This window comes from Coturnix japonica, chromosome 2 (genome assembly GCF_001577835.2).
Source record: "Coturnix japonica isolate 7356 chromosome 2, Coturnix japonica 2.1, whole genome shotgun sequence".
In the NCBI taxonomy this organism is placed as follows: domain Eukaryota; kingdom Metazoa; phylum Chordata; class Aves; order Galliformes; family Phasianidae; genus Coturnix; species Coturnix japonica.
The window spans coordinates 20985813-21003508 of record NC_029517.1 but is presented as its reverse complement, the minus strand read 5'-3'; the positions used below and the strand labels follow the sequence as shown (position 1 = coordinate 21003508).

At 39.9% G+C, this 17696-nt stretch overlaps 1 protein-coding gene across 1 annotated transcript in view; it reads right to left on the bottom strand.

Annotated features, from left to right (window-relative positions):
* Nucleotides 1-14746: 14746 nt before the first annotated feature.
* Nucleotides 14747-17696, bottom strand: part of VPS50 (VPS50 subunit of EARP/GARPII complex) — a 64367-nt gene continuing 61417 nt past the window's right edge. Inside the window, exon 28 of the mRNA XM_015853539.2 lies at nucleotides 14747-15961. Coding sequence (XP_015709025.2) covers nucleotides 15842-15961 — 120 coding nt within the window. The 3' untranslated portion in view covers nucleotides 14747-15841. The remainder of the gene's footprint in view (nucleotides 15962-17696) is intronic.

The following is a 17696-nucleotide window of genomic DNA, read 5'->3' as shown; positions in this document are numbered from 1 at the left end:
TTTAATCTATAACATTCAACACAACACAGACTAAAAAATTACATTCATCTTTTTCTACACTGGGACAATAAATGCTGTGACTAAGCTATAAAACTTTTTAGACAGGCAACCGGTTTTGCTGTAGAGCCTTCCAGTGGGAAAATGTGCCACATCCTTTAACTGTCTGACTGTTCATATGCTCAGAGGTCTTGAGCTTGTCTGTCAACAAGTAGGCATATAAATTCTACCAAATAGAGACATAAGTTATAACAAGCAATATGTTAAAGGGAAATTGGGAGAGCCAGAATAGATTTTGTTGAGTAAACAATGGAAAGTACAAACACTGAGGGAGTGATGCATGTCTGGTGGAGGCAGAACTGGAGAGAAATATGCGTAGAGGTGAGGGGTTTCAGGTAATAATGCTGGGAGGACAAATGATTTTCTATCAGATAAATATTTCCACTGTGAGTTCTCCTCCTCTGTGTATTTGTTGTACAAACTATTAAAAAGGTAGGATTAAAATGCCCAAAATAGCCACCAAAGTTAGGAATCACTTAGGAGGGAAGAGGAGGAGAGGAGAGGAGAGGAGAAGAGAGGAGAGGAGAGGAGAAGAGAGGAGAAGAGAGGAGAAGAGAGGAGAAGAGAGGAGAAGAGAGGAGAGGAGAGAGAGGAGAGGAGAGGAGAGGAGAGGAGAGGAGAGGAGAGGAGAGGAGAATGGTGTATTTGTTGTGACAATGGATTACTAGAATTTTGGTAGTTAATGATAATTTATTTTCAAAGAAATACTAAATCTATAGACGGTATTTGATATTCGCCTAGGGAAGTTTGTCCCACAGAGCGAGTGGCATTCACATCTCCCAGAAGTAGAATGTTTAAATGAGCCACAGTAATCTGTACAAATACCCTTCATTCTACATCAAGAAAACAGTGCCTGCATTTCAATTTTACTTCAGGCAGTTTGCCATTTCTTACTGAGTTGGGGATTATTTTTCCTTTTAACAGCTTCTAGACATGGAAAACAACTGCAAAGATTCCTGTAAGTGTCCCAGAACACAGCAGGCACATCTTTGCTCATCTCATCAAGAAACCTCGCTCTATTCCTCTGTTCTTCCAAGCTCCACAATGTGAAATATCAGTGTACATCACTGCTCTCAAGGAACAGTGCTGTGACTGAAAATTTGGCTGTGTTGCCAAGATCTTCCATTGCTCACACTGCTCACCGATTAATGTTTCATAGAAAATGGCACTAAACAGGATTCAAAGAAATCCAAATCTGCCAATGCAAACCAAATTTCCTAGTGTCTTTCAGCCCAAGGAAAGCCTCAGACACAGTAACTCAAGTTCTCAGACTTCTAATTTTCTTAATCATTTACCAACAGCCTTGGGTCTGAGCTGAAACCATCTATGTCCACAGAGAATGGTCTCACAATGACTGTTTGGATTTAGTGTTTGGATTTTTTCTGTGCAACTGTATTACCAACATTTGCAAAAGCATTTTGGAACAGAGGAAGCAAAATGTGTGGATCTACAAAAGTTGAGTTTATAGCAAATGCACAAATTAAGTTTGATATAAATGTCTATTATCACTTATGCATTTATATATCACATTTTTCATAACTATGAATGCTATGACTCATAAAAATTACCAGTTCTTATTGCAAGAAGTTTAGAACGTAATAGTTGTACACTTACAGAAGTATTTCTATTTGCAGAAGTTTCTACAAAACTGTGAGCAGCACAGTGTTCTACACACTTGTTTTTCTTTAAATGGCAATATATTAGCATTTCTTCAGGCATAATGAAGTATGACATAAGTAAGGAATATAACAGTATTACTAGTATAAGTGTTCCAGAATCTTCTTGGAAAGATTAGGAATGAACAACACAGCAAGCCCATCTCCAGTCAGACAGACAACAGCACATTATCGAAATTACTTCTCTTGATTTTCCTTCTCTTTGATGTACTCATACCACCCTGGTGCAGAGCTGTCTTAGAAAGGGCATCAGACACCTTTTTTGCTTTCCTTTCCTCCTTTACTAGCAGTGGGACACACTTTCATTCCACATAAGATGTGTTTGCATTCACATTCCCCATTGGGATGGTGTCATGCCCTCTTCAAATCAACAGCAGCCCAAACTTTGTGCAAAACCACTCTAATACCTGCACACCTTCCTAAAAGGTCAACAAAAGAGTTGTCTCAAAGTCTATTTATTTTCTGTTTACCATAGGGCAAACATGGTTTCAAAAGAAACTACTTTACAAAGCTTCCACTGGAAGGAAAGGATGTGGATATTTGTTCAGTTTACAACTAAAGAGGATCAGTCAAAGGGATCAAATGACTGCAGGCACAAAGAGATCGGGAGAAAGTCTTTTGGGATTGAGGCATTCAGAGCAAAACAACAAGTTGGCTATTAATATAAGAAATTATGCAAAATAAAGAAACTGTCACAGACATTGTGATCTAAGTTGCCGCAGAAAAACAATATGCACTTACAGACTTGGCCAAGCAGACAATTCATTTCCTGGGCTAATCTCACCTGTAGTTGCACCCTGAGATACCTGGGCCCATTTCTCTTGTTGCTTGAAAACATAAATGAGGAAAGTTTTTTAAGACTGCTTCAGATTCAGATGTGAAATGAAAACCTTTTATCTGTGTCCGTGATCAGCATGAATGATGATGAGCAACAGAAAGCAAAGGGAGAATTGGGTATGCAGTACGAGATGAGAAACAGCTTTGTTTTGCAGAAATTAGCTCTCCGACTTCTAGCTAAATTGAAGAAGGTTACATTTCTGTATCTCAAAGGTGACCTTAGAAAATCGTAATCAAAATGTGGTGTGTGACTTCATTTCCCATGGTAAGCACTTTAATGGAAGCTCCCATTAGAGGACAGTGGGAATACTGAGGTCTTGACTCTGGTATTATTTGCTCTCATTTTGGCTTTATAGAATATCCACCTGATTTTTATCCACAATGATTTTAGTCAGGTCTTTGCCCGTATACTACTTTTTCCTACATTAGGAACCCTCTTGCCATCTTTATTCATATTGCAAAGCAGTAACAGCCTAGCTCTGTCAGTACCGGACTTGTAAATTTGTCTGTAAAACTCCTCTAGCAGAGCCTGTTTTTACAGAAATGTGGCTCTCTGCTTAGGACCTGAGCCCTAAGGGAATAGACTTACAAAATAAACCTGCCACCAGTGAAGTTCTTCAGCCCATTTCTTACACATTTCTGAACCCCACAAGCTCTTGATAGGATCTTATATAGTACATGGGTATTATCTTACTGTTGGTGAGTTTCAGCTTGCATGGGGGTCCCACACTGCCACATCTGTATTTCCACACCACTTGGCATTTCCTCTCTCAATATTTTAGATTGTCTGATGGCCTGAGAGCCAAACAGCATCAGTACCTGCACATTTGCTTCCTAGGTTTGAAGTGGGCTGAGTGGGTATTTGCTCTTGCCTGACCAAGAATCTGCTGTTTGTTCTGCAGGGGTGATGTCACAAACAACTGTATGCTTCTCTGGACCACGCATATGCATCTCCTAATCCTCTGATACACACATACACTTCTGCACTTGTTCCTTGTGAATGGGAAAACTGGGATTTAGAACAAGACTCCAGAAGAGGTCTACAACAGGAAAGTGCAGAAGGCAGCACAAGTTGGCCCCATGGTTTGCCATCTGAGTCCCATCCTTTTATAGGACATTTCACTCCTGCCTGCCCTAGCCCTCTTGGGAAATGAGGGCTCCCATAAGCACTATTAAATGTTGTGTAGATAAAACTCATAATGCAAAACTAGGGAAGATGCTCTGACCAGCAGTGCCTGAGATCTGGGTCACTCTCTCAGCTTTTGCTCAGCTTTGCCTCCTGACTTGTGCTAATTCACAGTTTTACCTGTGTTAATACAACAGAGTTCTATATTGCCAACGTGTTTTGCAGTGAGGGATTTTGAAGATCAATCATTAGATAACATTTTCGCACTTAAATCTGATCAGCAAAGTACCTAAATAAACATCTGAAGGTAATTGCACGAACGGTTCCATTTCTTTCAGCACAGAGTCAAAAGATTTGAAGCACACACTTCAGCACTTTGTGGTTAAGTGCAAATGAGTTTCACAAGTGCGCCTTCTCTGCTGGTGGACATTGGAGTTGCTGCTTTTTGCACCAAAGATATTTTATATCCATATAAAAGAGAGACAGAGGGAAAATATGCTCCTGTGGTAATATCTTATAATGAGGAAAGTAGTGTTATTTTAAATATTCAAACATATATAAGCTGTATATGCTGGGAACACTTTTACATAAAATGGAAAAACATGGTTTGGAAATACTTCAGACATTTGAATATTTAACTCGTCAGGATTTTCTATTCTTTTTTTAATGACAAATAAGCAGACAGATGATGCTGTATTAGACATTAGCATAAGGAGTGTTTCTGGGGGGTTTTATATCCCCATCAATCTGTTGTGCTTTGGGTTTTTTTTCCATGTCTTTGCCATGCTTGGGTCCCAGGGCTGGTTCCTCTCTGGGGCTCCATGGAGGCTCCAATCTAAAAGCCGTCATGAGTTATATCAACAGCAACTTAAGAACCCAACATTTCTACTCTTGGTGAGCATACATGAAACAACCAAACGCGTCAGGGGAAGGGAATCAGAATGCAAATATTCCTTTGCATGCACAAAGTGAATCAGCCTGCTTTACAGTGGCAGAGAGGGAAGTAAGAATCAGTCTCAAGATGGCAGTGAATCAGTATCAAGATGGCAGTATTCCCAAGAGATTGATCTGGGCCTCTTGCTCTTGTGTAACTAGTTCTCTTCCATTAGTAAAGCAGTGAGCTCTACTCTCACAGTGACACAGATGTTTGTCATGGACTATGGATATTCATTGATGTGGATTTCTTTGTTGGCTCTGTGCATTTTGGATTAAGTACTCAGCATAGAATTGTCTGCACAAGAGACAGGAAGCATAATCATATTGTGTACTTACAGGGTTAGGGTTATTGTTTCCTCCTGGGGGTTGTAACTAGGTGACCTATAACGCCCCTTTCAACCCAAACCATTCTATGATTCTATGGAATAGATAGCGTTTGGCAAGCTATTTCCAGTGGTTCTTTTGCACCAACAGAATTCTGCAGCCCTGCATCCCCACCTGTGTTTCAAAATCAAGTTTTTCAGGACTCCTTTCTTCACCCACTCTTAATCAACTCCACATCCTAAGGAAGATCTTTGTTTAAACTTGGTGTTAATGTGAAAAGAATGGCCTAAAATGCAAGAAAAGCTGCTATTTGACTCAGATGACCCTGGGGATAGTGAACACATATAGAGGGCATCATTCATTTACGTATTGGCAAAAGGTAGTAAAACCACAACATTACTTTTTGGTTAGGTAAGAGGCAAAATTGTAATGCACCTGAAGGAGCACTGCAAGGCTGAGCTAACACCAAGTATGCCAGGAATTGAACTTTTTAATAACATTGTTAAATGCAATGTCAAGGATTTCCAGCATAAAATTAAATTGTGTTCTATGACTGTATAGTATTGTAACTAGACTAATAATGTGTATTAATATTATAGTCTAAAAACTCAACTGATCCAAAACCAAAGGTTGTTTTCACATATAAACTCATATAAAGATTCTATGTGTAAGAGTAATGTCTGGAATGCTCCTCTCCTGCCAGCTGATCTCCCTTCCGGATCAGTTCTATCATACCCTTTATGAATAGCTGCACTGTAATTATATTGAATCAATTTTGTCTTGTCTTAGGCTCTCAAGTGCCACTGTATTGCAGAGGATGATTCATTGCATTGTGTAGCAAATGTCTCAGTAAAAGCCAAAGGTGTTTGTTGCCTGTCAAGGAGCAAGTGGAGCTTTTGACAAACTGTTATAAAAAGCAGAGTTACAAATCCATCATTACGTATATAGGACTGAGATGAAATAGAAATTGGAAATTCCAGATCTTTACCCGGTGAAGAAAGAAATGGAGAGAAAAGACAAAGAGGAGGAAACCAAGAGCATGGAAGCATATTCCAGAAAAGTGCATAGAATAAAGCAAGATGGAAAAGTCTAGAACATCTTGAAGAATTGCTCTGGATAACACACATAGAGCAGACAGCTGTACAACAGATTTATGTTTATGTTGTATATTCTCACAGAGCCTTTGTGTATATTACAAGTTTAAGCCTGTTAATAGTTACCAAGCAACAGAAAACTAAACAGTATGAAATCATAGTAATGAACGTGCAAAAGATGCATCTGAAAGTCAGATTAATTATAAATAGGAAGTATGGAAAAACACGCAGATATTTTTCTTCTTTTCAGAAACACAGTTTATTCCAAACTATTGACAGATTAATTTTACTCAGAACTCTTTTGACATCATTTTAGCATGCCATGGCTCCTAAAGTAAGTATGAGATTATACAGACTGTAATTCCATGCAATATTACTGGTAGAAATCCTTCCTCTCCCAGACAGAACAACCCTGTAGGATCTAAGAAAGACGTGATTCTGAGAAGCAGCATTTGCAAGCTCTGAAATCAAATGTCAGATCCACTTTGAATGTTGTTTGGAAAGAACATAAATCCATTTGGGGAGAAGTTCCCACTAGTGGTGAGCTAAAAGTTTCGCTGATTGTTTCAGAAGTGTGTGCAAGGATACAGCTCTGAGTCAGCCATCTCTAACATCATTGGGAGAGTTACTGAAGCTGAACACATCATTTTGATTGCTGCCAGTGATCCCACACAGACATGTTTATGTGTTAGAATGTTTTGTGTGCTATGCCCAACATCTTCAAGAAGCATGGAATCTCCAACCCATGCTTGCCATAGTCCCTTTCCAAGTAGAAGCGAGAGTGGCAACATGAGAGCTTGCTCACACAGTAACAAATCTCAGCTTACACCCACCTCAATCTGTCCTTTGGCAGCAAGGGAGGCCCTACGTGCTGCAGTCAAGCTCCCATCAGGTGCCTCCTTTAATCTCGTGGTCTGAACTGGGAACCCACAGCAGGGAATCCAGGCACCACAGGGAAGCCAGGTAGAGTAGTAAGGAGGGGGTTTGCAATTTGCCAAGTAGCAATATTCTTGCCAGCAACACAGAAAAGAGCATGGCTGATCATGGTGAATGTACCCAAGGGCCAGGTGATTAACACAAGCACTTAGGCAGTTTAAACCCACATACTTCTTCAGGGCAGGGAGGGATAGAAACCTTTGGGTTGTTCCTATTTTTTCTTTGCTGTTTTCGGCAGGGTTCGTTTCTAAGATTTAAGCACTTGGGTTTTGAAAATAATTGATAACAAAATGAATGAAAAGAGCTGATATGACATGCTTCTACTTACACAAACAGCAAAGCAGAGAAGCAAGAACAATGAATAAGATGTATTGAATATTAGAAATCCACAGGTGCTTTTTTTCACAAAATATTTTCCTTTCCAAGGTTGTGATCATTTCTCTTTCTGTGAAACAAAATGAGCACCAGGAAAGGATACAAATAGAACCCATCTTTCAGATCATTTCCAAAAGAAAAACAGAGGGAGCAGCTGTAATTGAAAAAAAATCTGAACCTTGCTATTGGATCATGACAAGAAGTATTACTGAATGCCAAGGATTGAAGCAACTATATTTTTCTCCCCACAGGTCAACATAGAAGTTGAGGGAAAGAAAAATTAAAGAAAAAAATAAAGGGAAGTGAGAATGTATTTAAAATTAATGACCCGATTAATTAATTAATTAATTGTCTGCTGCTTTACTGACTTGATTTGCAAATGAATTAAGGATTGAAAAATAATGTCTTTCAGATTTTATATATGTCACTCACCTTCACTGCAGATCTGTCTCTGTGGAGTGAAAACTACACTGGACTTATTTTCTTTGGATCAAAACCTTTGTAACTTATTATCAAAGGCTTGGTTCAGAGTCTTTCACATGTAATTGGAATTCAGTTGCTGGATGTTACTGAAAGGCATATTTTTGAGGTAAAGGTTGGAAGTCAATATTTTGCTGGTTTTCTTGTTTCCTTTCAAATTCTTTCCTCCAAAGCCATTTCTTATTTTACTGTTTTTGTGTTGGTTGAGGCTGGGTTTTGTCACCTTCCCATTCTGCCTGTGGTCTGTCACTGGTTTTCAAAAGCAGCTCCAGACCTTCACTACTTCAGCCTTCTTTATCTGTCTCAGTCATGACGGCCTACTTTATATTTTGGGCTTTATCTCTTCCTACCTGCAAAGCTAACTTTGAGAAACCGTGAAGGTTTCAGGCACATTCTTTTCTGGCCCAGATCAGCACAGTGACAGTGCAGTCATATCAGAGCAGCAGTGATATGGTTTAAGTTTTTCGTTGTGTTTCCCTACTCGCTGACATTATCTTCAAATTTCCTTTTCTGTTCACTTCCTAGAGACATTTTTAAACCTTCTGCAGATTGCCAGTAGTAGCAATATTTGCCAGACCCCTTCCTCACTCGGATTAAATGTCCCACTGTTCAGAAAAGCATCTCCTTTCCAGACCTGTCAGTTAAAGTCATGGGATGAGACCATGAAGGGACATTTCCCATGGCCTTATTGCTGCTGTTTGCAAGGGTAATGGCACCTGCCCGATCCTACCTCTCCTCCTGTACACAGAGAGACGTTTGGGAGGTTGATAGGGAATACAGACAATGGTGCTGTAAAGAACCCTGAGGCACAGAGCTGTGCCCATTTGCAGACTGCTGATTGCATGGATGTGCATAGTGCTGCAGTTAGTTGAGTTAGGTCTGGGGGAGGGTGACTGAGTCAGAGGAGGAATTATCTGACACAGAGCATCCAAAAACAAATCTCTTCTTTGTTCATGAGTTACTGGAAGAAACAATATAAAGGCGATTTGTCAGAGCAGTCTCTTACTTTTTCAGGTTACCTTGCTCTTAGAGGCTGCAGAAGACGTAATGAAATCAGAAGTCTTCCACCAGATGGAATTCAGCCTTTTCTACTTTGTGGCTCCCATATGCTTTCTATACTGTCTTTCCATTCCACTTAATTATTTTCATTACAATCATTTTCATAAAAATAGGCATTATGAGCAACAGATAATACACATAGACCTACTCTGCAAATGATTTTCAACTGTTCTCCAGATGGGTATATAAGCACATAATTCAGAATTATTTCTCAAGAAAGAAGGAATAATTTGAGATGGGCAGCCTGGAGAGAAGTTGATTTACCAAACCAAAAGGAAGGAGCCAGGAGGGCTGCTGTTGGGCAAGAGGCCCCTTCACTTCACTTACCTCTGGTTCTCTTTGTGTTGGAGTAGCTCACAGAGGTCCCACATAGCGTGCAAACCATTTGCCCTTTCTCAGACCCCAGCCTCATTGCTACAGGCCAGCTGAGTCTAGATGAGAACTTTTCCACTTTGCTGATAGATGAAACCACAAACACGCTCAGTCACCCTTTCCCCAGGACTCTCCCAAAAATACTGTTGCATCCACAACCCAAGATCCAGCGTGTGCTAAAGAGCAGCTCCCAGTTGCTTCCTCAGAGCATGTCATTTTAGCCAAGTTTAGATCAGTTTGACCCTTTGGTTGCTCTTGCATCCCCTCATCTATCACCAACAAAGAGAGGCTGTATATCAGAGCCTTGAAGATTCTTCTCTCATTCCTGCAAAGAGTAGGCTTCATAACCTCCTGCATTCACGTCATTCAGCCCAGTTCCCAGCTTTACCAACCAGTCATTAGAGTCTGGGTTTTAATTATTCATATAGTTCACTCCTTTCAAATGCAGAAATCAGAAATTTAATACAAATATTAGCCACAACCTGAAGACACAAAATAAGAGCACACAGCAACTAATCACCCAGCATTTCAAGCAGAGCCTATGAGCCTGCTGTCCTAACATCACCCAGGCAGCTGGAGCTCATCAAAGGATTCAGTGTGTGGAGAATGAAATCACCCCCAGCTAGAGACATCTCTCTGTAGTTTTCCATCAGTGCACCCTGATTTATTTATTTTTTTTCCAATAGACTTGGTACTTCTTCCAATAAGATTAGATGAGATATATCACTGGATTGAGCAGAAGGATGATTTCTTTATAAAAGAATGGGCAGGCACTGGGTAGAAATAATGTCTGTTCTCTACCTGAATATTCTATTAGGAACTGTCTCAGACATAGGCTTTGCAAGAGCAATAACAAGGTGTTTGTAAAGAAAATGAGCATTCAGTAATTTTGTTTTCAAGTTTTTCTTGCAAACAAGAGCTTAATTTTCACCTATTTGTCAGTGTCCCTCCTTGTCTAATTTCTTTGTGCAGTGATTTTGGCATTTATATCATAGCTCAGTGCCTTAAGAAAACAGCTTGTGCTTCGAGGAAATCACAGTGGTCCCAGGAGTTTCTTGAATTACTTCCATGGGGTAAGAGGCTTTGCAGGCAGAGGGGCAAGGGCTTGGCTTACAAGGGCATGAACCCTGAGCAAACAGTTACCTTGATTTGCTCTCCCAAAGACTTTTTCTGCTACCCAGAAATCACATTGAACATCATAGTGAAGACAAGATCTTGTTTGTTGATGTCCATCTCTCCCAGTAAGGCCCTCACAGCCCACGCATATGCAGTGTTACTGGGGCATTTATCTCCTTACAATCTTTCTACTGCCACAGTTCATGTGGAAGGAATGAGCTTTTACTGAAGTTGTATAGAATGACAGCCACTGAGATGCAAACATATGTATTTTTGATATCTTTCTGTACTGTCATTAAAAAGAAGATTAATCTCACTATAATTTTACCCATAGTTGTGGCTATCTGATCTCCTGTGGCTGCCTAGCTATCACTCCTGGCAGTAGCAGATGACTGTAAGGCACAGCAGTGTCCCAGGAGGGTCCTACCTGTAGTTCCTCTGACGTTTCCTGGTTCATAGCAGGGTCCCTCAATACCCAGAGGCCAAGTCAGAAGAAGAAACATTCAGGAGATGACTGGCTTCTGTCTAAAAGTGAAGGAGACTGCACCTAAAGGGCCTGAGGCAGAAAGAAGGCAGCCCACGAAGATTTATGGTTCAGCTTCCCTGGGGTTAAGTAGCTGATTCCTGGTAGAAAGTACAGCTCATGCCCACATAGCCACAGCCTTATAGCACTTCATAAAATGTGGTGGATAGCATCATTCCTTTTATAGCTAGGCGAATAAAGCATGGGAAGACAAAACAAACTTCTCTATGCCTGGCCCCAGAGCAGAGCAGAATGTAAATTCCAGCCTGGATAAGTCCCAGACTGGGTCACTGTGGCACGCAGCATCTCCAGGCATCCCTCTGTGTGCAGTCCATTGGGACCTCCTTCCCCTGATCAGCAAAAGTTCCCTTTGTGCCCAGAGTGCTGCACCTTGCTGAGGATATTCCAAGCAATACAACGCAGTAGTATCTCAGTGATGGGTCTCATATATTCCTAGCACAAGGATGTGGCGGGCTTCCCAAAAGAAGAGCCCTGTTGAATTGCATAGACACACCAGCACATCCGTGTGTGCAGGGAGAACAGGGACAAACAGTATTTCAGCTATGAGGCATTAATATTCACAGCAAGAATTTAGTCTAGCTGAAAAGTAGAACAGCTCAAATGCTCAGCTGGTTGGATCATTTGGCTGCTTGAATATTCCAGCAGCTCTGGAAGAGATGGATGTTGGCAGCTCGGGGCCAGGAAGCAGCTCCTGGTCAGACTCATTTACATCAATGACATTTTCCTTCTCTTTAAGAAATAAATGCTCTTGAAAAATGCACTAGTGCTTAGCACTGCACTAATAACCATGTCAGGCAGTGGCAGTTATTGCATTTATTGAGGTTCCATGTTGCAGAACAGAGAGCTGTACAGGAACAAATGGTGCACTCACCATGCTTACATTTGCCTTCTGGACTGGTTCTGCCCATCCTCTTTGCCACAGGCTCTGTGCATTTGGAGCAGTATGCCGGACAGGAGCAAAGAAAACAAGCCCCCTGCCCACTGTCTCCACTTCTGCAACCAGACCAAAAGTTAGTCTTCAGCTCAGCTGAAAGATGTTGCTTCAGCTTGTGCTGGGCTCTCAAGGAAGAGTGGGAGATACTGAAAAACTGAGTCCCTGCCATGATGGAAAGCAGCTCTGGCTCTACAAAACCAAGACATTCAGAAATATCCTTAAATAGCCAGTAAGCACGGGATCTCTGCAGTTTGCAAACTGTTATCTCTGTACACTTGTACCATAATCATAGTGTCTAGTGCAATGTTTAGCTTTCAAGCTATGCTGTTTTGAGCTGTGGTTATAAATAACATAGATACTATCACCCACACACAATAAATCTGCACTTCTTATCCGTCCCTGTTTGCATCATTTATAACATAGCAGGTGCCTGCTGACATTCAGCGTTTTGAGGATTTAGCTGGGGACAGCACTATTTATCAATTTAATCTTCTGGTTGGGTTGTGTTTGTTCTTTTTTTTGGGGGGGGGGGGGAGAGGCAGGGCGGGTTATTTTTTAACTCTGGCTTTATTCTAATTTCTTGCTAACAAAGTACAGCTTGCAATACAGAAATTTCATAAACATTAACCATGAGCAGAGGGTCAATGGGGAATGACCCCCCAACACAGCAGCTTAGCAGGTTGAGGAGGGAATATTTATAGCTGTGCCCTGTAGCAGTAAGATGAGCACAACTCACATCCACAGACCTTTGCTATTATGAGATATGCCATTGTCATTCACATCTGTGTAAGCTGTGAGGTGAGGCCGAGATTTCACAGAAAGCTTTGAGACAGCCACTGATCCTCCACAAAAGGGAAATGTTAAAAAGTGGTCAGAAGCTGTGACTTAAACCACACATTTAGGCTTCGCTAAGCAGATCTGAAGCAAGCCAAGCCTTTTATTTTACATGTGGAAAGACTCCCTCCCAGGTGGGAAGAAGGAACCCCAAAATAGTCAGTTACCTGGAAATTTAGCTGCTTGTCTAAAAGGAGGAGGAGAGATCAAGCCTTTAACTAGGAATCACTGGAATTCACACATGGCAGGTGCTGCTCATCACACCACACCACCAGCTGAAGCATTTCTGGTCCAAGATGGAAGTTTGGTGGCCCTGCCAGGCACGGGGGTTGAACTTCATGATCCTTGAGGTCCCTTCCAACCCGGGGCATTCTGTGATTCTGTGATCTGTGAGATGGTCCTTCCTATCAATACCATTCTGCTTTGAGTACTGGAGCACAGACTTGAGCCTCCCACCAGGTCACAGAAGCTGACCCGTTAGTTTCCTGTTATTTTTGTCCCAGTTGCTGCCTCATCAGACGACTTCATAACCATTGGCGACAACTGAGAGGCTTACAGCTGTCTTTTCTACAATTATCAGGGCAGAGACAGGCTTTGTCTATCCAGAGAGTCTTGAAACCTCCTCATCTGTGCTCCAGGTGATCTCGGTGAATATCGGAGCACTCATTATCTGGGGAACAGCATTTACATTTTTCCTTGACTGACAGATGAATTGTCCACCTCTGCGGTGCCGGTCAGCCTCCCTGGAGACTGAAAGAAGTCTTCCTCCATTATTAAAGTATTCTGAAGTCCTTCTGTGTTGTACAAAGGGATGTTTTAAGCTACGCTCTCATGAAAAGCAGTAAAACTTATTTCACAGAGATGCTCAAAAAAATCAATGGTTTGCAAGAAGAATTGTCATTTTAGGTTGTGGAAGCTATAAACAAACTCACAGCAAATTAATAACTCTACATTCATAATTCACATTTGTTAAGTCACTCAGGACTGAGAAATGTGAAGGCTGTTAAGCTATATGTAGGTTGTCCCTTAGCGTCAATACTGGGCAGCATGTGGGGGTTGCTCTGGAGAATATAAAAGTTTCTGAGGCACACATTAAAGACGTTTAACATTGCACATTCTATTATCTGGGGAGTTAAAATAAGCCAATCCATAGATATGGTATCAAAAATTGCTCCTTACTAGAACTCATGACTCACTTCCTTCCTTGACCCTACATTCCAATCAGTGCTTGCACTCCTACCTTTTGGTGAGCAATCAAATTACAGCGATCTAAATAGTTCAGGAGAAATCAACCCCACGTTCAGTTCACCACAATTACAGTAAAGTAATTTAAATTCCTTCTTTCATCCATGAGAAGGAAATGGAAACAGATTTTACAGTAACAGTGTCTGACACGTTTCTATTTCTTCCAAGGGCTCTTGTTCAGGATCTGACTTCAGGGCAGACACACTGACGCAAAAGTCCACACTTAAAATGAACTACACTCTTCCTTTTTTTTATTGTTTTTGAATCACCTTTTTAATGAGGGTAAAAGTGATTCAGCTTCACCGTATACACAGACACTCTGCTAAACAAGTTGTCAATAGAACTCAGAATGACAGCACTGTCTATACAGAATGGTGCTAAATTTTGTTTTAAATCCTATTCCCTTTAAAAAGCAGATGAATGCCACACCCTCAGTATTTAAAGATGTAAATTCTACTGCTCTAAATCCATTCCATAGGCTTCCAAGGAAACTGCACAACGATGCTCAGAACTCATCACTTTTCAAGATGGAACTAACCTATAGAAAAGAATAATTACCTTGATTCCATGAGGCAATTTCCTCTCACTTGGTACTGCTGACTTAATTAAACAGTGCAATGGCAAGTATGAACACAAAAATGAGAGTTTACCACATCATTTACATTAGTGGATTGTATCCTATTTAATTCATTTTACCTGTTAGCTAATTGTTAGCATATTGCCTTTTAAAGGGCCTCAGATTAGATGTTACATACTGAAAAACAAAGACATGGAACAGAGCTTGAGTGTGTAAGAAAAATCTTCATGAATAATAAAGTCTTTATTTAAATTAATTCACATCACCTTGGGAGTTTTTCTGCCTTTGCTCTGACGGTATTTGAGCTCCCCACACATCCCATACACAAGGAATATTGCAAGGGAAGTAGAGAAGTACTCAGAATGCAGATTCTTCTGCTGAAGGCAAATCTGAAAGCCTCAATGGTCAGTGGTTTTCTGACAAATCAATTTCTAGTACAAATATCCAGCCAGGCAATTTTGACACACTCAGGATCATTCTAGGAGTCTACAGCAGAGCAGAAAATATTAAGATTATCCATCCAAAAATTCTGCCAAAAAAAAAATATATATATATATATCCATTATTCTCTGGCATTATTGCTTTGGGAACAGGAAAGAGTAGTAGGGCTACAAAAGGTGACACGAGAGGAACAATACTTGTTTTTATAACAAGCATCATTTTGCAATGTTAAATGAGGTAAATAAAGTCTCACAAATAACTCATTTTAGTGTACAGTATTTATTACCTTGACTGATCTGAAGTCAATTATTTTGATATGACTATTAATTCTGAAATAAACATTTTAAATACATACAAAGATGAAAGACATGAACATGAGAGTTCTTAATGATCTATATTCTTAATCCACATGCAAGATATGTTGCTCAAAGATGTTTTACATTTTCTTTCATTTTACACTGGTCCATAATAAAGCACAAATTCTGAGGGGAAAAGCAGTGAGGAAAACGTTATATTTTCAAACAGCCCTTTTATTAAATAAGAGCATCAACTATATATTAAGCCAATGTGTTTCTCTCTGATTTTGTTTTTACTTACAGTATACAGTTTTTCAAAATATACAGCTCACCAATGATACACAAAGAGCCGCCCTTCACTAAGGGCAAGTAACAAAAAACAGAAAAATACATCAGGAAAGGATTCTTACAGGTTAAAAAAGTAATATTTTAGAACATTATGCCAATTCAGAGTGCCTCCAATGCTGATAAGAAAGGTCATGCACAATGCTTGTTAAGATAATGTTGACATTAGTCCATTTGTCTGCATGCTTCATGTGAACAGAAAAAGGTACAAGTGACACGGAAAGTAACTCTCTCCAGTTATCTTTTAGGCCTGTCTATGTCATCAATAGCGGCTAGCAGCTTCTGTCTTGCCTTCTTGTTGATATGAGACCCCAGACAAACATTCACCAGATTCGTCAAGTGCTTGGTGGAATATTCCTGGCAAAAATAAAAAAAACCAGCAGATTATGTTATGACAAGCAGAATAAGAACAGGGGATAATGACAGAAAACTAACAACCACATATGAACACCGTGGGCTTTTCAAATGATAGCAGCCATCAGGAAACAAGAGAGACTTAAAGTGCTAGTTAAGTCAGGCCTGGAGAGTTTTCATAGTTTTACATAGAGAGAAGTACAAAACTGCATTTTGCTGCCTGGCAGAATATAATGGAAAATGCCTACAATTTTAGTAGCACTGGATTGAGTTCACAGAAAGTAACAGTTATGTATCTAAACCAATTTATAATGCATTTTCCATTCTTTTTGGAGGTGCAGTCAGAGATACACATGCAAATGAAATAAGTTTTAAACACCGCAACGTTTTCCAAACAACTATGACAAAGTTGATTTTTTTGTTTTGATTTTGATATCCTGTTTCTGATAAGCTTCTAAATATTTCTGTCCACAGGATCTGAGAGCACCTTTAATTTCAGTACATGACAAAGGAGGAAAAAATGACACAAAGTATGACAAGAATTCTTAACACCTGTCAAAACCCCATGTTTGCCAGTACTACCTTCACTCTTAGCACTTTCCAAAATGTAGCTTTTACTAACACATTTAAAGGTGTTTTTTCCACATGGATCACCAAGCACAGCTCAAAGCCTCTCTCACTACTCCAGGTATAACAGGGAAAGACTGTATTTCAGAAGAATGTTTTTCATCCCTTTCTAGCTGGATTTAAAATAATTCCAAAATACATATTTCCCAATGCTCCTTTTAAAAATACTTATTTTGATGTGGACCACCTCTAACAGCATGACTATTGCTTACAATCTTATTATAATTGTTATGTTACACTGCCCTAAAAGCATGCTAAATGCTTTGAAAACACAAATGAAGTCTAATCTCAGATAGCAAAGTTGATCCTGATTCAGTTTTATGGGTCCAAGAAAGTAAAAGCAATGACTTTTATGCATTTTGCCTTAGGACCGTGTTGAAGTTACCCACTCCTAAAGGCCTACTTTCAAATTGTACCTCTTGATGATGAATCTGTTCACTTTGGTATATTCTGAACAGAATGCAAGTATTCTCAACTTCATTTAAGGATGGAAGTTAGCCAGAGGAAATCTGGCCCAAATACTTCAGATCATTTTCTTAGACCCATTCCTAGCAGTGTTTGGTGTACTTACGCTCGTCCCACTCATATACATTTAAAAACTTCCTGGTATCAGAACTACAGTAATCAACCAGAATGGCCCAGATTGAGAACTTCCTTATACAGCAGGGTGGAGTTATGGCAAGATTCGTGTTCATCTTATGAAAACTTCCTACTTGAATCATATTGTATTATCTTCATCCATGATGCACTGATAATTTCCAGCCATAATACAGTACACTTCCACAGAGCTCAAACCAAAAAGGGATTATGCTGACTCCCTGATGATTTTGCCTTGTTAATTCACTTGCATAAAAGAGCAACTTTTACAGGGATAGCACCTGAAGAACAAGTTGATAAATTACTCCAATTAAGTCTGAAAATTGTAAAAGATCAACTACCTACAACAAAAGTATCTTCAGAATCAAAACCAATGTCTAAAATAACAGATAGGTACATACTGAAGAAATCTTACATTCTCATGGTAAGAAAAAGAAGAGAAGAGAAGAGAAGAGAAGAGAAGAGAAGAGAAGAGAAGAGAAGAGAAGAGAAGAGAAGAGAAGAGAAGAGAAGA